The following is a 21,969-nucleotide window of genomic DNA, read 5'->3' as shown; positions in this document are numbered from 1 at the left end:
TCGATCGTCGGTATCCCAATACCTTGTTCAATCTCGTTACCGGCAAGTCTCTTTACTCGTACCGCAATGCATGATCCCGTGACTAACGCCTTAGTCACATTGAGCTCATTATGATGATGCATTACCGAGTGGGCCCAGAGATACCTCTCCGTCATACGGAGTGACAAATCCCAGTCTCGATCCGTGCCAACCCAACAGACACTTTCGGAGATACCCGTAGTGCACCTTTATAGTCACCCAGTTACGTTGTGACGTTTGGCACACCCAAAGTACTTCTACGGTATCCGGGAGTTGCACAATTTCATGGTCTAAGGAGAAGATACTTGACATTGGAAAAGCTCTAGCAAACGAAACTACACGATCTTTTATGCTATGCTTAAGTTGGGTCTTGTCCATCACATCATTCTCCTAATGATGTGATCCCGTTATCAATGACATCCAATGTTCATAGTCAGGAAACCATGGCTATCGGTTGATCAACGAGCTAGTCAACTAGAGGCTTACTAGGGACACGTTGTGGTCTATGTATTCACACATGTATTACGATTTCTGGATAACACAATTATAGCATGAACAATAGACAATTACCATGAACAAAGAAATATAATAATAACCATTTATTATTGCCTATAGGGCATATTTCCAACACTTCCTACAACTCGGGGCGAGGCGTCGAACAACGCTCATGTCTGCGGCCACCCCGCGCTGGCGTCTTGGAAAGAGGGATGGAGATCAGCCATGGTCGCCGACGAAAAAAAGGTAAGGAGTGACTGGCTAGGGAAGAGATAACATTGAGGGAGGGTTGAGTGGCACGTGGGTCCTACTGAAGCATGGCGTGTGTGGAGCTTCGGCTATGGTCATATATAGGATGTTCTTTTGATCCGATAGCGCAAGCGGTCGGCCAAAGTCTTAGCCAGTCGCCTGGCAAGGGCCGTTTACCATATCCATATGGGGCGTCAATATGGCGACTTGCTAGATTTGCTCTAATCACCGTGGAAAGGAGAAGATTGTGAAGTTTGAATTCAAATTTCAAAACTCGAAACATAAGGAAGAGGCCGCCATGCGCCGTGCTTCTCCTGGCACGAGTGTCAGATCGTACGACCCGTGCTTGGGCACGTGTCGGCATCCCATTGCGTCGTCCACCTGCTCTCTCTCTCTCTCTCCCGCCCTTTTTATTCCCCACCCCCCTCCACCCACTCCGGAAGCTCCCTTCCTCCACCGCCACCCCCACCGCCACCCCGACCGCCGGCGAAGGAAAAGAGAGAGGGAGGAGGATGGGGATGCGGGAGTGGCCGCTGCCTCGCCTGTATGAGGTCCTCCACGGCGAAGGTAACCGACAAACACCCTCAGTTCAGTTGTACGTACGGCTCCGTCCCCCACGCCGTCTCATCGTTCGTTCCGCTTGCCGTGCAGAGCGCGACCGGTGGCCGCCGGAGGCCAGGTTCCTCGAAGCCGCCCACAACGGCGACGTCCGCGAGATCAAGAGTAAGGGCCGCATCTTAACCAAGTTCCCCAACCCCTCTCCCTCCCTCTCCGGCGTCCTGTGCCCATTTGCTCGCTAGATCTGGCCGCGGCCTTAGGGTTTCGCCGCCGTCTGTGCTCCGATTCTGTTCTTGCCGCAGATTACGTCTCCAGGATGTGGATTTAGCTTGTGATTTAGGTTGGGATGCCCGGGGTTTGGGTCTTCTCCTTGCAATTAAATCGGGGGTTTCTGACCAACTACTGAAGAACCACGCAGCAGCATAGTATATACCGTACCACGTTTTGATTGGGCGCTGTCTTCCTGATTCTGATTGCAGCGTAGTGTATATATATATATACTACGTTCTTGCCATGGTTGGTAACTAAAATTGCCCCCTTTGTTTCCTACTGATTCTGATTGCACTGTATATGCGCTGCAGTACTGGGTTCTTGTCACGATTCCTGACTGAAAGTGTCCCCCTTTTCTGTGTGAAATTCAGAGATTGCAAAGGAGCTGGACGTGCAGGGGCATGGGATCCGGACGATGGTGACCAACACCACCTACATGGGCATGAACGCGCTACACGCCGCGGGCGGCGGCGGCAAGCTGCCGATCTACCGGCATCTTGTCGAGGAGGTCAAGATGGATGTCGACATGCCTGACACCGCTCAGGGTAATTCGTGCACGCCTTTCCCGATCCTAAAGCATATGTAGTTTTTATGACCTGATCATGAACTGATTCAATGGATTGTGTGTGTCTTAATGCTAGAGTTTACGCCCGTGTCGCATGCCATCATGTATGGCCACCTTCCTGCTGTCAGGTACCTTCTGGATCATGGCGCTGATCTGCATCAGCGACGTGGAAAAATCACCCTTCTTCATATGGCTGTAGTTCATGGTATGAAATGGAACTTCACTTGTTGGCCCGAATATTCCTTGGTTTCATTCTCACAGTCTTTTACTATTGCCTTGCTCCCTTGTTTTGTGCTTGAGCTTTTCCTTTCTCAAAATTGTTTTTATGCTGGACCTACAAGGGTGATAAAAGTGGGTTTACTATACCAAGTGCTAATTAGCTAGCCTAATATAAACAATTTTCTTGTTGCCATAAATTAAAAGTAGCCTGATCTTATTTGTTTCTCCTGTTCATCGGCGTCTGCAAAGTGATCAATCTTTTATGAGTTAGCCGTCTCATAGGAGTGATAGCTGGCTTTCATGGAGTTTCTTCGTATGTATTGAAATAAGAGTGCTCTAGGTTAGAGAAAAGAAGAAGCAGATTGTTTAGCTTCTAGGCACTCTAAAGTGCTTCCGCAAGGCTTAGATGTACTTTTTGTTACTGACAGAGAAGAACCTTTAGAGGATCAAGAGTATGAGTGAATTATCTGAGAGCAGAAAATTAGGAACTGATAGTGGGGGAATGATTTTTGTTGGTTCACATTTCTCTGCAAAGTGATTCCTAATTTTCTGTTCTCAGATACGTATTGAGTATGTTACTGCCTTCTTATGTTAACTGATTATGGTATTCATATTCAGAGAAATGTGAACCAACAAAAATCATTCCCCCACTAGTTATTGAAACTTTTTTGCGCAAAAACGATTTTGTTCATGTACTTGTAATACTGTTATGACTTTTTTTCTTTCTTCTCTTCAGGGTACTATGAAATAGTGAAGTTTCTTCTTGCGAGGGGAGCTAATGTCCATGCTATGTCAGAACTTGGGACACCACTCATGGATGCTACTCTTAGAAGATTTCCTAGTATTGTCAAGATCCTTTTGGAGCACAAGTCAGATGTACTGTTGAAACTCTTTGTTGATATGTTGTCTTTAACTCCAAATTCTTCCCTTTTCTGGGTTTTGCTACTTCCCCAATTGTTCTCACCTGTAGGTCTTTTTGGTTGGTGACTAACCATGCCATTCCAAAAGTTTGAGTTAGTCACCTCCTGCAACTTGGGTCGCTTGTGTCACCGACTCAGAAATAGTGTGGTAGGATTCTTAGGTTTGCAAAGTATAACATTCATTTTCATCATGTAACCTTAGATATGTTAGGAAAAAGTGTGGCAAATATTGGCAACCTTCAAAAAACAACCAAAGAAGCCTTTCTCGTAGCTTTAATGTGTGAGCCGAACCAGACATGGTGGTTTCAATAACCCACACAACAACTCTGAAAAATCAGTTGAAGCAAAGGGACATATCACTATATAAGTTGTAATCCCACAAAGAAGCTCATCTCCTTTCCATACAAACTCCATTTTTCTCTTAGAATTGCTTATTCCGGCATGAAAATGAAGTTCTTGTTTTTTTGCCAGCCCAACATTGTTACTCGTATACTTGGACCTTTAAACATGGCATTAGACAAATCTTTCGTGTCCTGTGTGAAGCTATTGATTCAGGTACAGTACCCCTATTTATATTGCAGTAGGAATGTAGGATTTCTGTTAGATAATAACGAGAAATAAACGAGACAAAGAGACATGGATTTTTACGTGGAAACCCTTGCGGGAGAAAACCACGGACGCACGAAGGCGCAATCACTATGAGGAGGAGTATTACAAGCACGAGACGACAGGCCGTCTGAGGTGCGACTACATGGGGTATATATGAGGGCAATATATGAGAGTCCTTGGAGGACAAGCAAACGAGTTGTACTCGTACGCGTCGGTACCAACGCAAAGGCCCACACCGTATGTACTACGTCCAGTCCAATACAGTAGAATTTGGATCACAATTTAACAATCTCCACCTTGAGCCAAATTCCCTCCCGTAGTCGAAAAAGTAAATAACTCCATCCAAATCAGCATAAACACCTTGTGCGTCAAAGTCCATAGGACTAGTGAGAAATACCAACTAAGCCTGAGCAAAGCTCAAACTTATTGGTCGGAACTGGCTTTGTCATCATATCAGCAGGATTATCATGAGTACTTATCTTGCATACCTTCAAATCGCCTTCAGCAACAACATCTCGAATATAATGAAATCTGACATCAATGTGCTTTGTCCTCTCATGATACATTGGATTCTTTGTAAGATATATGACACTTTGACTGTCAGAAAATATGGTAGGGCAAGATGAATCTCCACAAAGCTCAGCGTACAAACCTCTCAACCAGATAGCTTCTTTGCATGCCTCAGAAATATCCATATACTCGGCATCAGTAGTGGAACAAGCCACAATAGACTGCAAAGTTGCTAACCAACTCACAGCACAACCACCAATGGTGAAAACATAACCTGTGAGTGATCTTCTCTTATCCAAATCACCAGCAAAATCAGAATCAACAAAACCAACAAGTCCATCTCTAGTTTTCCCAAACTGTAAATAAGCATTAGAAGTACCTCGCAGGTATCTGAAAATCCACTGAACTGCTCTCCAATGCTCTTTTCCAGGATTAGCCATGTATCTACTGACAACACTCAATGCATAAGATAAATCCGGACGAGAACAAACCATGGCATACATAAGTGAACCAACTGCACTCGAATAGGGAACTCTAGACATGTACTCAATATCTGCATCTGACTTAGGACATAAGGCTGATGATAACTTAAAGTGTGCAGCTAACGGAGTACTTACTGGCTTGGCATTATGCATATTAAAACGACGAAGAACTTTATCAATATATCCCTTCTGACTAAGATACACTTTTCCAGATGGTCTATCTCTGGATATTTCCATGCCAAGAATTTTCTTTGCTGCACCCAAATCCTTCATCTCAAATTCATTACCCAATTGCTTCTTTAGTTCATTAATCTCTGACATACACTTTGCAGCAATAAGCATATCATCAACATAAAGGAGCAAATAAATAGTTGAAACTTTGACAATTTTCAAATAAACACAACTATCATAATTAGACCTTTTGAAACCTTGAGAGAGCATAAAGGTGTCAAATCTCTTGTACCACTGTCTAGGGGATTGCTTCAATCCATAAAGAGATTTCTTTAACTTACATACAAGCTTTTCTTTTCCAGGAATAACAAAACCTTCAGGTTGTTCCATATAAATATCCTCTTCTAATTCTCCATGTAAAAATGCTTAACATCCAATTGTTCAGCTCAAAATCATGCATGGCAACAATACTGAGTAAAGTGCGAATAGAGCTATGCTTCACAACAGGAGAAAAGACTTCGTTATAGTCAATACCTGGAATTTGACTGTAACCTTTAGCAACTAACCTTGCTTTATATCTTGTATCATCATTAGGAGAAACACCTTCTTTCCTCTTGAAAACCCACTTGCAACGAATAGGTTTCTTCTCTCTAGGTAATCTTACTAAATCCCAAGTGCCATTCTTTTCAAGTGATTCAATCTCATCATGTATAGCAGTCATCCACTTATTACTATCACCCGAAATAATAGCCTCGGAATATGAAGAAGGCTCAGAATTACCTTCAATTTCTTCTGCAACAGATAAAGCAAAAGAAACAATATTGCACTCTTCAATTAACCTGTCCGGTTTATTAATACCCCGTCTAACTCTGTCACGTGCGAGATTCCAACTGGGCGGAACAATAGGCTGATTTGGAGTGGGAGTGACATTATCATCATTAACGACGGGTTCATCATGTGCATCAATAATTTCATTACCAGATGTATCACCTGAATCAATAACATGCTCCACCTGAACAGTAGGCTCCTGAACAATAGGCTGATGTTCACTCTCAACGGGAACATTAGTAGATGAAACATCATGTAACATAGCAGATTCATTAAAGATAACATTTCTGCTAATAACAACCTTCTGGGTTTCAGGATTCCACAATTTAAAACCTTTAACACCAGATTTATAACCAAGAAAGATGCACTTAACAGCTCTAGGCTCCAACTTTCCATTATCAACATGAGCATTAGCAGTGCAACAAAAAACTCTCAACTGTCAATAATCAGCAGGTGAACCAGACCATACCTCAATTGAAGTTTTCTTATTAAGAGCAATAGATGGTGAACGGTTAATGAGATAACAAGCAGTGGAAGCGGCCTCAGCCCAAAAACGCCTATGCAAACCTGCATTGGACAACATGCAACGGGCTCTGGAAATAATGGTCCTGTTCATACACTCAGCAACACCGTTTTGTTAAGGAGTATAAGGAACGGTGTAATGTCTGACAATGCCTTCAGACTTGCAATAATTCTTAAATTGCTTAGAACAGAATTTCATACCATTATCAGTGCGAAGTATTTTTACCTTCTTTTCAGTTTGTCTCTCAATCATAATCTTCCACTCCTTAAAAGCTGAGAATGCTTCATATTTATGCTTCAAGAAATAAGGCCAAACTTTTCTCGAATAATCATCAATAATAGTCAGCATGTAACTAGCACCACCTAGTGACTTTCTGCGAGATGGTCCCCATAAATCAGAATGCACATAATCAAGAATACCTTCGGTTGTATGAGTCGAAGTGTTGAACTTCACCCTCTTGTGCTTGCCGAAGATACAATGCTCACAAAATTTCAGTTTACCAGGTTCATATCCATCAAGAAGACCTCTCTTATTTAACTCTGCCAAACCAAGTTCACTCATATGTCCAAGACGCATATGCCAAAGGTTAGCAGCATCACAATCAGAATTCTTTGAAATAACTGGAGTAGCGTTACCTGAAATGGTAGAACCTCGAAGGTAATAAAGACCATTGGTCGAACTTAAGTCACCTTTCATCACAATAAGGGAACCTTTGGTGACCTTCAAAACACTATCTCCACCTGAATACTTGTACCCCTTTGCATCAAGGGCACTCACAGAGATAAGATTTCTCTTCATCTTCGGAATATACCGAACTGTTGGGGAACGTAGAAGAAATTCAAAATTTTCTACGCATCACCAAGATCAATCTATGGAGTACTCTAGCAACGAGGGGAAGGGGAGTGGATCTACATACCCTTGTAGATCGCGATGCAGAAGCGTTGCAAGAACGCGGATGAGGGAGTCGTACTCGTAGCGATTCAGATTGCGGTTGATTCCGATCTAAGCACCGAAGAACGGTGCCTCCGCGTTCAACACACGTGCAGCCCGGTGACGTCTCCCACGCCTTGATCCAGCAAGGAGAGAGGGAGAGGTTGGGGAAGACTCCATCCAGCAGCAGCACGACGGCGTGGTGGTGATGGAGGAGCGTGGCAATCCCACAGGGCTTCGCCAAGCACCGCGGGAGAGGAGAGACGTTCTCGTGTGTCTTGGGCAGCCCAAACCTCAACTATATATAGGGGGGGAGGGGGCTGCGCCCCCCTTAGGGTTTCCACCCCCAAGAGGAGGCGGCCAGCCCTAGGTCCCATCAAGGGGGGCGGCCAAGGGGAGGAGAGGGGGGGCGCCCCACTAGATGGGCCCTAAGGCCCATCTGGACCTAGGGTTTGCCCCCTCCCACTCTCCCATGCGCCTTGGGCCTTGGTGGGGGGGGGGGGCGCACCAGCCCACCTGGGGCTGGTCCCCTCCCACACTTGGCCCACGCAGCCTTCTGGGGCTGGTGGCCCCACTTGGTGGACCCCCGGGACCCTCCCGGTGGTCCCGGTACATTACCGATATCACCCGAAACTTTTCCGGTGACCAAAACAGGACTTCCCATATATAAATCTTTACCTCCGGACCATTCCGGAACTCCTCATGACGTCCGGGATCTCATCCGGGACTCCGAACAACATTCGGTAACCACGTACATACTTTCCCTATAACCCTAGCGTCATCGAACCTTAAGTGTGTAGACCCTACGGGTTCGGGAACCATGCAGACATGACCGAGACGTTCTCCGGTCAATAACCAACAGCGGGATCTGGATACCCATGTTGGCTCCCACATGTTCCACGATGATCTCATCGGATGAACCACGATGTCGGGGATTCAATCAATCCCGTATACAATTCCCTTTGTCTATCGATATGTTACTTGCCCGAGATTCGATCATCGGTATCCCGATACCTTGTTCAATCTCATTACCGGCAAGTCTCTTTACTCGTTCCGTAACTCACATCATCCCGTGATCAACTCCTTGGTCACATTGTGCACATTATGATGATGTCCTACCAAGTGGGCCCAGAGATACCTCTCCGTTTACACGGAGTGACAAATCCCAGTCTCGATTCGTGCCAACCCAACAGACACTTTCGGAGATACCTGTAGTGCACCTTTATAGCCACCCAGTTACGTTGTGACGTTTGGTACACCCAAAGCATTCCTACGGTATCCGGGAGTTGCACAATCTCATGGTCTAAGGAAATGATACTTGACATTAGAAAAGCTCTGAGCAAACGAACTACACGATCTTGTGCTAGGCTTAGGATTGGGTCTTGTCCATCACATCATTCTCCTAATGATGTGATCCCGTTATCAACGACATCCAATGTCCATTGTCAGGAAACCGTAACCATCTATTGATCAACGAGCTAGTCAACTAGAGGCTTACTAGGGACATGGTGTTGTCTATGTATCCACACATGTATCTGAGTTTCCTACCAATACAATTCTAGCATGGATAATAAACGATTATCATGAACAAGGAAATATAATAATAACTTATTTATTATTGCCTCTAGGGCATATTTCCAACAGTCTCCCACTTGCACTAGAGTCAATAATCTAGTCCACATCACCATGTGATTAGCACTCATAGGTCACATCACCATGTGACCAACATCCAAAGAGTTTACTAGAGTCAACAATCTAGTTCACATCACTATGTGATTAACACTCAATGAGTTCTGGTTTGATCATGTTATGCTTGTGAAAGAGGTTATTTGTCAACGGGTCTGAACCTTTCAGAACCGTGTGCTTTACGAATATCTATGTCATCTTGTGGGTGCTACCACGCGCTATTTGGAGCCATTTCAAATAACTGCTCTACTATACGAATCCGGTTTACTACTCAGAGTCATCCGGATTAGTGTCAAAGTTCGCATCGACGTAACCCTTTACGACGAACTCCTTTTCACCTCCATAATCGAGAAAATTCCTTAGTCCACTAGGTACTAAGGATAAGTTCGACCGCTGTCATGTGATCCATTCCCGGATCGCTATTGTACCCCTTGACCAACTCATGGCAAGGCACACTTCATGTGCGGTACACAACATAGCATACTGTAGAGCCCTACGTCTAAAGCATAGGGGACGACCTTCGTCCTTTCTCTCTCTTCTGTTGTGGTCAGGTCTTGAGTCTTACTCAATACTCACACCTTGTAACACAGCCAAGAACTCCTTCTTTGCTGATCTATTTTGAACTCTTTCAAAATCATGTCAAGGTGTGCGTTCTTTGAAAGTATCATCGGGCGTCTTGATCTATCTCTATAGATCTTGATGCCCAATATGTAAGTAGCTTTTATCCAGGTCTTCCTTTGAAAAACTCCTTTCAAACAACCCTTTATGCTTTCCAGAAATTTTACATCATTTCGGATCAACAATATGTCATTCACATATACTTATCAGAAATGTTGTAGCGCTCCCACTCACTTTATTGTAAATACAAGTTTCCAACAAACCTTGTATAAACCCAAAAACTTTGATCACTCCATCAAAGCGTATATTCTGACTCCGAGATGCTTGCTCTAGTCCATGGAAGGATCGCTGGAGCCAGCATACCTTTTAGCATCCTTAGGATCGACAAAACCTTTCTGATTGTATCACATACAACCTTTCGTTACGAAAACTGGTAAGGAAACTTGTTTTGACATCCATCTGCCAGATTTCATAAATGCAGCTAATGCTAACATGATTCCGACGGACTTAAGCATCGCTACGGATGAGAAAATCTCATCGTAGTCAACTCCTTGAATTTGTGGAAATACTCTTAGCCACAAGTCGAGCTTCATAGACGGTAACATTACCGTCCACGTCCGTCTTCTTCTTAAAGATCCATCTCGGATTTCATGGCTTCTAACCATTTTTCGGAATATGGGCCCACCATCGCTTCTCCATAGCTCATAGGTTCATCGTTGTCCAACAACATGACTTCCAAGACAGGATCACGTACTACTCTGAAGTATTACGCATCCTCGTCGTCCTACGAGGTTTGGTAGTGACTTGATCCGAAGTTTCATGATCACTATCATAAGCTTACACTTCAATTGGTGTAGGTGCCACAGGAACAACTTCCTGTGCCCTGCTACACACTAGTTGAAGTGACGGTTCAATAACCTTATCAAGTCTCCACCATCCTCCCACTCAATTCTTTCGAGAGAAACTTTTCCTCGAGAAAGGACCCGTTTCTAGAAGCAATTACTTTTGCTTCCAGATCTGAAATAGGAGGTACACCCAACTGTTTTGGGTATTCTATGAAGATGCATATATCCGCTTTGGGTTCGAGCTTATCAGCCTGAAACTTTTTCACATAAGCATCGCAGCCCCAAACTTTTAAGAAATGACAACTTAGGTTTCTCTAAACGGTGTCGTCTCAACGGAATTGCGTGGTGCCCCTTTTAAAGTGAATGCGGTTGTCTCTAATGCCTAACCCATAAACGATAGTGGTAATTTGATAAGAAACATCATGGTATGCACCATATCCAATGGGGTGCAGTTATGATGTTCGGACACACCATCACACTATGGTGTTCCAGGCGGTATTAATTGTGAAACACTTTCCACAGTGTCTTAATTGTGTGCCAAACTCGTAACTCAGATACTCATCTCTATGATCATATCACAAACATTTTATCCTCTTGTCACGACGATCTTCAACTTCACTCTGAAATTACTTGAACCTTTCAATAATTCAGACTTGTGTTTCATCAAGTAAATACACTCAGCATCTACTCAAATCATCTGTGAAGTTAGAACTTAACGATATCCACTCTGTGCCTCAGCACTCATTGGACTGCATACATCAAAATGTATTACTTCCAATAAGTTGCTCTCTTGTTCCATCTTACTGAAAACGAGGACTTTCAGTCATCTTGCCCATGTGGTATGATTTGCATGTCTCAAGTGATTCAAAATCAAGTGAGTCCAAACGATCCATCTGCATGGAGTTTCTTCATGCATATATACCAATAGACATGGTTCGCATGTCTCAATCTTTTCAAAAACGAGTGAGTCCAAAGATCCATCTACATGGAGCTTCTTCATGCGTTCTATACCAATATGACTCAAATGGCAGTGCCACAAGTATGTGGAACTATCATTACTATTTTATATCTTTTGGCACGAACATGTGTATCACTACGATCGAGATTCATTTTAGGTGCAAGACCATTGAAGGTATTATTCAAATAAACAGAGTAACCATTATTCTCCTTAAATGAATAACCGTATTGCGATAAACATAATCCAATCATGCTCAACGCAAACACCAAATCTCGATGGTAGAGGGAGCATGCGATGCTTGATCACATCAACCTTGGAAACACTTCCAACACATATCGTCATCTCACCTTTAGCTAGTCTTCGTTTATTCCGCAGCTTTTATTTCGAGTTACTAACACTTAGCAACCGAACCGGTATCTAATACCCTGGTGCTGCTAGGAGTACTAGTAAAGTACACATTCATATAATGTATATCCAATATACTTCTGTCGACCTTGCCTGCCTTCTCATCTACCAAGTATCTAGGGTAGTACTGCTTCAGTGACCGTTCCCCTCATTACAGAAGCACTTAGTCTCGGGTTTGGGTTCAACCTTGGGATTCTTCACTAGAGCAGCAAATGACTTGCTGTTTCATGAAGTATCCCTTTTGCCCTTGCCCTTCTAGAAACTAGTGGTTTTACTAACCATCAACAATTGATGCTCCTTCTTGATTTCTACTTTCGCGGTGTCAAACATCGCGAATAGCTCAAGGATCATCATATCTATCCCTGATATGTTATAGTTCATCACGAAGCTCTAATAGCTTGGTGGCAGTGACTATGGAGAACCATCACTATCTCATCTGGAAGATTAACTCCCACTCGATTCAAGCGATTGTGGCACTCAGACAATCTGAGCACATGCTCCAACGATTGAGCTTTTCTCCCTTAGTCTGCAGGCTTAAGAAACTTGTCAGAGGTCTCATACCTCTTGACGTGGGCACTAGTCTGAAATCCCAATTTCAATCTTCGGAACATCTCATATGTTCTGCGACGTTTCAAAAACCGTCTTTGGTGCCACAATTCTAAACCGTTAGCATTACTCACTGAACTATCACGTAGTCATCAAAACGTGTATGCCAGATGTTTCGCAACATCTACAGACGACGCTGAGGTTCAGCACACCGAGCGGTGCATTAAGGACATAAGCCTTCTGTGCAGCAATGAGGACAATCCTTAGTTCACGGACCCAGTCCGCATAATTGCTACTACCAACTTTCAACCAAATTTTCTCTAGGAACATATCTTAAACAGTAGAACTAAAGCGTATGACATAATTTGCAAAGACCTTTTTGACTATGTTCATGATAATTGAGTTCATCTGATTAATGAACTCCCACTCAGATAGACATCCCTCTAGTCATCTAAGTGATACATGATCCGAGTCAAACTAGGCCGTGTCCGATCATCACGTGAGACGGACTAGTCATCATCGGTGAACATCTCCATGTTGATCGTAGCTACTATACGACTCATGTTCGACCTTTCGGTCTCTTGTGTTCCGAGGCCATGTCTGTACATGCTAGGCTCGTCAATTCAACCTAAGTGTTTCGCATGTGTTCCGAGGCCATGTCTGTACATGCTAGGCTCGTCAACACCCGTTGTATTCGAACGTTAGAATCTATCACACCCGATCATCACGTGGTGCTTCGAAACAACGAACCTTCGCAACGGTGCACAGTTAGGGGGAACACGTCTCTTGAAATTTTAGTGAGGGATCATCTTACTTACTACCGTCGTTCTAAGCAAATAAGATGCATAACATGATAAACATCACATGCAATCAAATAGTGACATGATATGGCCAATATCATTTTGCTCCTTTGATCTCCATCTTCGGGGCACCATGATCATCTTTGTCACCGGCATGAAACCATGATCTCCATCATCATGATCTCCTTCATTGTGTCTTCATGAAGTTGTCACGCCAACGTTTACTTCTACTTCTATGGCTAACGCGCTTAGCAATAAAGTAAAGTAATTTACATGGCGTTAATCAATGACATGCAGGTCATACAAAAAAAATAAAGACAACTCCTGTGGCTCCTGCCGGTTGTCATACTCATCGACATGCAAGTCATGATTCCTATTACAAGAATATGATCAATCTCATACATCACATATATCATTTATCACATCTTCTGGCCATATCACATCACATAGCACATGCTGCAAAAACAAGTTAGACGTCCTCTAATTGTTGTTGCAAGTTTTTACGTGGCTTGTATAGGTTTCTAGCAAGAACGTTTCTTACCTACGTAAAACCACAACGTGATATGCCAATTTCTATTTACCCTTCATAAGGACCCTTTTCATCGAATCCGTTCCGACTAAAGTGGGAGAGACAGACACCCGCTAGCCACCTTATGCAATTAGTGCATGTCAGTCGGTGGAACCTGTCTCACGTAAGTGTACGTGTAAGGTCGGTCCGGGCCGCTTCATCCCACAATGCCGCCGAAACAAGATAAGACTAGTAGCGGCAAGAAGAATTGGCAACATCTACGCCCACAACTACTTTGTGTTCTACTCGTGCATAGAAACTACGCATAGACCTAGCTCATGATGCCACTGTCGGGGAACGTAGCAGAAATTCAAAATTTTCTACGCATCACCAAGATCAATCTATGGAGTACTCTAGCAACGAGGGGAAGGGGAGTGGATCTACATACCCTTGTAGATCGCGATGCGGAAGCGTTGCAAGAACGCGGATGAGGGAGTCGTACTCGTAGCGATTCAGATCGCGGTTGATTCCGATCTAAGCACCGAAGAACGGTGCCTCCGCGTTCAACACACGTGCAGCCCGGTGACGTCTCCCACGCCTTGATCCAGCAAGGAGAGAGGGAGAGGTTGGGGAAGACTCCATCCAGCAGCAGCACGACGGCGTGGTGGTGATGGAGGAGCGTGGCAATCCCACAGGGCTTCGCCAAGCACCGCGGGAGAGGAGGAGGAGGGAGAGGGGTAGGGCTGCACCGAAAGAGAGACGTTCTCATGTGTATGGGCAGCCCCAAACCTCAACTATATATAGGGGGGGGGGCTGTGCCCCCTCTAGGGTTCCCACCCCAAGGGCTGGCGGCCAGCCCTAGATCCCATCTAGGGGGGGCGGCCAAGGGGAGGAGAGGGGGGGGCGCCACTAGGGTGGGCCTTAAGGCCCATCTGGACCTAGGGTTTGCCCCCGCCCACTCACCCATGCGCCTTGGGCCTTGGTGGGGGGGGGGGGCGCACCAGCCCACCTGGGGCTGGTCCCCTCCCACACTTGGCCCACGCAGCCTTCTGGGGCTGGTGGCCCCACTTGGTGGACCCCCGGGACCCTTCCGGTGGTCCCGGTACATTACCGATATCACCCGAAACTTTTCCGGTGACCAAAACAGGACTTCCCATATATAAATCTTTACCTCCGGACCATTCCGGAACTCCTCATGACGTCCGGGATCTCATCCGGGACTCCGAACAACATTCGGTAACCACGTACATACTTTCCCTATAACCCTAGCGTCATCGAACCTTAAGTGTGTAGACCCTACGGGTTCGGGAACCATGCAGACATGACCGAGACGTTCTCCGGTCAATAACCAACAGCGGGATCTGGATACCCATGTTGGCTCCCACATGTTCCACGATGATCTCATCGGATGAACCACGATGTCGGGGATTCAATCAATCCCTTATACAATTCCCTTTGTCTATCGATATGTTACTTGCCCGAGATTCGATCGTCGGTATCCCGATACCTTGTTCAATCTCGTTACCGGCAAGTCTCTTTACTCGTTTCGTAACTCACATCATCCCGTGATCAACTCCTTGGTCACATTGTGCACATTATGATGATGTCCTACCGAGTGGGCCCAAAGATACCTCTCCGTTTACACGGAGTGACAAATCCCAGTCTCGATTCGTGCCAACCCAACAGACACTTTCGGAGATACCTGTAGTGCACCTTTATAGCCACCCAGTTACGTTGTGACGTTTGGTACACCCAAAGCATTCCTACGGTATCCGGGAGTTGCACAATCTCATGGTCTAAGGAAATGATACTTGACATTAGAAAAGCTCTGAGCAAACGAACTACACGATCTTGTGCTAGGCTTAGGATTGGGTCTTGTCCATCACATCATTCTTCTAATGATGTGATCCCGTTATCAACGACATCCAATGTCCATGGTCAGGAAACCGTAACCATCTATTGATCAACGAGCTAGTCAACTAGAGGCTTACTAGGGACATGGTGTTGTCTATGTATCCACACATGTATCTGAGTTTCCTACCAATACAATTCTAGCATGGATAATAAACGATTATCATGAACAAGGAAATATAATAATAACTTATTTATTATTGCCTCTAGGGCATATTTCCAACACGAACATCTGTCAAAGTTCTGACTGTGCCATCAAACATCTTGATTCGAACGGAACCAATGCCTTCAATCTTGCATGGTGAATTATCAAAACCCAAAACAGAACCAGCAGAAGTGTTGGAATCAAAAGTGTTAAACCAATCTTTATGTGGAACATATGAAAAGTGCATGCGGTGTCAAGTACCCACTCATCATTGGTCTCAGCACATCCAGCAATAACGACAAGAGCATCATCGGAACTATCATCACGAGCAACGTTAGCAGAATTGTCACCTTGTTTGTTACCTTTTCTCTTTTCCTTGTTCTGCAACTTGAAACACTCTGAGATGTCATGCCTGTCTCTCTTGCAATACCTGCAATACTTCTTGTCTCTGGATTGCGACCGGCCCCTATAGCCGTTCTTACTTTTGCCTCTGTTTCCATTATGTGAGTCCTTCTCCTTTGTCCTGCCACGAACAGATAATCCCTCGGCTTGGGATGAACTTGAACCATCATGAGGCACCATTAATTTCATCTTCTCCTTAGAGTTCAAAGCTTCATAAACTTTATTAAGTGTGAGAGTATCACGACTGTATAATATGGTGTCTCTAAAATTGGTATAAGAACTTGGCAGTGAACAAAGCAACATTAAAGCAGTATCTTCCTCTTCATACTTAACCTCCATTACCGCTAGATCAGATATGATCTCTTTAAATTCTGAAATATGATTCAAAACATTACCTCCCTCGGGTAACCTGTGCAGGAATAATTTTTGCTTCAGATGCATCTTGCTGGTGAGATCTTTAGTCATGCAAATCCCTTCCAGCTTTAACCATAGAGCGGCGGCAGTTTTCTTGCTTAAAACTTCCTGCAAAATATTATTATGCAAATGGAGTTGAATTAGTGACAAAGCCTTAGAATCAATTTTTTTTCTCCTTATCAGTCCAGTCCTGAATTCTATTCTTTCCAAAACTATCCAGTGCTACATCATAGTCAGACTGTGCCAACAACGCCCGCATCTTGACTTGCCATAGGGTAAACCTTGTGTCACGGTCCAGCAGCGGAAGATCGTACTTCATGGATGCCATGAGTAGATTAAATCTGTGTTCACAAAGTAGTACAAGCCGGTAGAAAAAATTCTGGACAGAATTAATTTGCGGTCAAACAAACAGAGTAAATAGCACCTGGTAGTGTGTGCATGTAGCAATCGGGAACAAAATCTGATCTTGGCTTCACGTGATGAACATGAGTAGCACTACTAGTAAAAGTACTAATAGTAGTAGCAATTTGATTTGCTTGATTCGGTCTTCACCTGGAGTTGCAGCGACTCGGCGGATAGGCCTCGGGACTTGATCCTGTACGTAGACTTGGAGCAGCAGCAACTCCGTTGCGCGGCTGTCGTGGACGGGAAACAGCAGCGGAACTCAGTGAATCTTGTGATTTGACAGCAGCGTGGATTGCTCGGGTAGGAATCGGATCAGCAGTAGAAAAACTGTCGGTCTCGACTTTTAATCGATCTGGCTTCGGATCGCCAGGTCGCGTCGGCGGCGGCGCACTGGAGGCCGCAACCCTAATTTCCCGATGTCAAATCTCGTATCTGTAACTTGGCTCTGTATACCACTTGTTAGATAATAACGAGAAATAAACGAGACAAAGAGACATGGATTTTTACGTGGAAACCCTTACGGGAGAAAACCACGGACGCACGAAGGCGCAATCACTATGAGGAGGAGTATTACAAGCACGAGACGACATGCCGTCTGAGGTGCGACTACATGGGGTATATATGAGGGCAATATATGAGAGTCCTTGGAGGACAAGTAAACGAGTTGTACTCGTACGCATCTGTACCAACGCAAAGGCCCACACCGTATGTACTACGTCTAGTCCAATACAATAGAATTTGGATCACAATTTAACAATTTCTATATAACTGAGGTTTGATTTAGTTATCTTTGTATCAACGACCACACAATTGTATGATTGACTTTCTTCTACGCCTTTTTCTGATAGGGTGGAGCTAATGTGAGCGGTGTTTTTCCTTATTATGATCCTTTGCTGACGGCTGCAGAAAAGGGCTTAACTGAAGCTATTAAGTGCTTGTTGGAAGCTGGTGCAAACCCAAATGTTTTTGACAGGGTGAGAATGCTCTTTTTGTCACATATTCTTGTCTCTGGCTTGGCTTTGTAGTTTAGGTAGACCTGTCCTGTATTGATATGCAACAAACGTAAGAGTTATGCGGTAAATAGGCCTACATGATGCTATCTGCAAAAGAAAAATAAAATGCTGTGCTAAGTTGCCATATTTGTATAAGCTTGTTATCGTTTTGCCTTTCCTCCTTTGTGCCGTGTCCTTAATTTTGTCAGGTATGTATAGATGCGACACACTACCATTACATTGACCTAATGTGAGGGTAGTCCATCAATAATTCAATACGGTTTGCATTGATCATGTCTAGAACAAAGCTTATTTCTTAATGTTGAATATTGCTTTTGTAAAGCTTTCCTTGTTTCTCTACAGTTTGGTAGGTTGCCAATAGAGTTGGCTGTTGAGTATGGTACACGGGAAGACGTTGAGCTTCTCTTTCCTTTCACCTCTCCTGTTTCAACTGCGGCAAATTGGAGCGTTGATGGAATCATTAGTCACGTGGAGATGGAAATCAAGCAACTTGAGGTATGTCACTAGCATATTTTCTTGCACACCTATGACTATTTTGTTCATGCTAACTCTGAACAGTATTGGTGTGGTGCCAACTTGATGTTTAACCAAAACTTCATATAGGAAACTCATCGAATCCGCATGTGTTTTCTTGCATTTGCATTGTTCCTGAAAAATCATTTTATTTTAATGATGCTTTATTTGATAACCTGCCTTGCTCAAATGGTAATACATTAATTCTTATTTTGTTTCAAAATAACAGGTGGACCAATTCATTTTATTTATTTAAATAGCTCTCTTACTTCATTTCCTATCAGCGTTGCAAGTGGGATTGTGAAATCTTGAATTAACTAAAACTGTTTCTTGTATTTGTTCACTTCACCTTGATATCTTGCTATAGTGCTGTTTCTCCCTCACGCACCAGACTTGAGCTCTTATGAATTTCCTAGGATGACAATTTTGTGAAAAAGAGGATGTCCGAGCTGAAACTCCAAGCAGATGAAGCATTTAAGAAGCAAAGTTATCTAAATGCATCAGTGCTCTACACACAGGTGCATATACCAGTGGAACCTCCATTACGATTTAGTTTTTATCATTAGCATTGATTTGGTTGGTTTATCATTAGCATTAGTTCACACCTTGGCAATGGATAAATATTGACCATTTATCAACAGACTCACCTGTTGAAAGATAAGTCACTACTCACTACTAATGTGCGCATCTCATAGCAATATGGGGATGGGGTTTTAGCTACACAGTGTAGACTTAAGTTTCACGCCAAAGCTAGGGGTAACAAAAATTGTGATAATTGTGTGAAAAAAAGAGAATGAATACACATTCATCTTGGTCTTCCATTTCACTGGGAGGAATTTCAGGTCGGAGTTGCTCTTTTTGTCACAGCTTCATTTTTTGTTTCATGTACTTATGAAACAAATGACACACCGCTGGGTCTCTAAACTGAGCAGCATTTCCAATAGCTATTTTGCACTGTTTTGTCTGTTGCAGGCACTGAAGATGGATAACTTCGATCCTAAGTTGTTATCAAACAGGAGCCTCTGCTGGCTTCGCATGGGTGATGGACAAAGGGCTTATGATGATGCAACTGAACGCAAGATAATTTGCCCGAAGTGGGCAAAGGCGCACTATCGGCAAGGAGCAGCTCTAATGTTCATGAAGGTGCACTCAGAGATGGAGTTCAAACTGACAATTTCATTGCATCTTTCGTATCTGTTATCTGATTCTGCTGTGTGTGTGCCTTAGGTATATGGTGGAGCTTATGAAGCACTCTCGCGTGCTTTAGAGTTGGACCCAGAAAACAAAGACATTGAGAAATTATTCAGGTAAGGGATTCACCTTTCATCTTCTTCTTTCTTGAGTAATTCTAGATGTTGCATAGAATTTGAGCCCTCTTTTAAAATGTATTAGTAGAATTTCTTTTAAAATGTTGTGATGAACTGATTCATGCAGGAAGGCGATGGAACTGAAGTGATCATGCCCTGCATGCCCGCTGCAGAGAGAAGCTCACGCTAAATCTCAAGCTCTTTTTTTTCTTTTGCATTCTCAGACAAAAGCACTGAACTTCGAATTATGGCGCCCTCTGTTTTGATGTAATCCATGGACAATAGCAGCAGCAGCAGCTTACAGGAAAACATGTTTCTGACTAGTGGCTACTTATTTTGAGTTTTATGAAACTCACATCCTGTTCTGTATGGAAGCGTGGCAGCAGTGGTGGTGAATTGAATTGGTTATTGCTGGAGCGAAATGTTGGCAGAAGATCATGCTACTTTGCATTGCCAATTCCTGCACGTTTTTGTCGAAGAGTGGTTCTTTGCACTGATAATTGAGATAAGCTGCTAGCATGAATTCGCAAATTGTTGATATTTTACTTAGGGAAAATCATTGGCACTGTTTATGTTCCTTTTTTTCTTTTGCGTGGACACTGTTAATATTCCTTGTTGCTGTTAGCCATATACTATTCTTAACTGGTCATCACGTGTAATATGCTCATCATAGTTAGTCTGATGTGATATGTGGTTGCATCAAAAAGTATTAGTTGTGGAGCACCTGTCAAATCATATATAGCTGTATCACCTCAACTAGAATGTGCCTGTGTGCCTCCTCTCAAGTCCAAGTGTTACATCCAGCATTATATATGATTAGTTTTAGCCTTTGAATACTTGATTTTGCATCATCTATACTTTAATTTTCTTGCGAAATTATGATGCCTCACGAAATTTCTGTTGTTTTGCTTCATTTTTGGTAACATCATTGCACACATACATGACTCTTACGCTGATCCGCTTCATTTCTCGTAAGATAATTACTCTGTGGAGGTTTTCTAGGTAGGGGTTTCTTTGTTTCTGTACAAGTTTGATGTACATTCTTATTCTTGGATTTGCCATGCTCCACTGTTCAAAGGCGATACGATTTTGATATTTTAGTTCATTTAGTTGAACCAAACATGGACGGAGAATACCCATTATACTCATTTAGGGCATCTCCAAAGGTGACCCGCAAATTTCCTTCCGCGTCCGTCCGCAGACATGGATGCGAGAGGCTGCGATCCAACGTTGCGCACATACATTTTAAACACTTTTCAACAGACCAGATGAAATTCATGCAAACACAACGGATTTCATACAAAACCGGACTACATTCATGCAAGCATGGTGGATATTCATTGGATTTTGAACATTTAGAAACAAAACAAAAAAACCCTACTCGACTGTAAACCTATCCTACGGTGGTGGCGCCCGGCATCCAAGCCCTTGTCGTCCTCCATCGGCCGTCTCCATGAGCACCAGCGATAAGACCGATGAAGTGAAGCTGCGGTCTCCGGCGAGGAAGAGTAGAACATGGGAGACAGACTGACCCACATGGGACACAAGGCCCTGCCGCCTCCCGTGCCCTGCTTATCCTCGGAGGAGTCCGCGCCTTGTCCGTTGTTGGTGGACGCGATGTCCATGATGGAAATGGTGGCGCTCAGGCTGTCCTTCTTCCGCCGGGCCGCCAGATAGTTCGTCGGCGGCGCGTAGGAGGCGCAGCCGGCGTTGTTCTCCTCCGCGATCGCCTCGAGCTACGCCTCGGCGGCGGCCGCTTCCTGGTGGCGATGACTTGAGCGCGGACGACATCATAGATGGCACGCTGCTCCGCGAAGAAGTTGGGATTCACCGCGGCCTCCTCGCTCGTGCGCTCGCCGTAGATCTGGCCCTCCACCTGACGGTGCTGCTCTAGGAGGAACATGTTGTACTGTTGTTCCTCATGCGCCTGCTGGAACGCCGACAAAGGTGCCGATGCAGGCTGCACCTCCACCATGGTGGCGTTGTAGTGCGTATGCGCCTACTTCATGGTGAAGTCCGCGTGCACAGGCGCGGGAGCCGAGTGCTGAAATTTGAGATGGGCTCTAGGCCCATGTAGCAATTTCTGAAAAATCTCTAAGGGCCCATGTGGGTTATATGGCACTAGGTGTAGTGGGAAGTTTAGTCC

General features: G+C 44.2%; 1 protein-coding gene across 1 annotated transcript; it reads left to right on the top strand.

The window, feature by feature from the left end:
* The first annotated feature begins 1,173 nt into the window (after window positions 1-1,173).
* Window positions 1,174-20,111, top strand: LOC123099653 (ankyrin repeat and protein kinase domain-containing protein 1). Its single transcript, XM_044521772.1, has 12 exons — window positions 1,174-1,329; window positions 1,414-1,485; window positions 1,962-2,135; window positions 2,232-2,360; window positions 3,111-3,250; window positions 3,766-3,849; window positions 17,839-17,964; window positions 18,346-18,498; window positions 18,933-19,034; window positions 19,489-19,659; window positions 19,744-19,823; window positions 19,951-20,111. Exons 1-12 carry the CDS (start codon window positions 1,275-1,277, stop codon window positions 19,970-19,972), a joined length of 1,308 nt encoding a protein of 435 aa, XP_044377707.1. The 5' UTR covers window positions 1,174-1,274; the 3' UTR covers window positions 19,973-20,111.
* Window positions 20,112-21,969: the final 1,858 nt, after the last annotated feature.

The sequence above is a fragment of the Triticum aestivum genome, chromosome 4D, assembly GCF_018294505.1.
Source record: "Triticum aestivum cultivar Chinese Spring chromosome 4D, IWGSC CS RefSeq v2.1, whole genome shotgun sequence".
NCBI classification, from domain to species: domain Eukaryota; kingdom Viridiplantae; phylum Streptophyta; class Magnoliopsida; order Poales; family Poaceae; genus Triticum; species Triticum aestivum.
The sequence above is the reverse complement of the archived record's forward strand: the minus strand, read 5'-3'. Positions and strand labels throughout refer to the sequence as shown.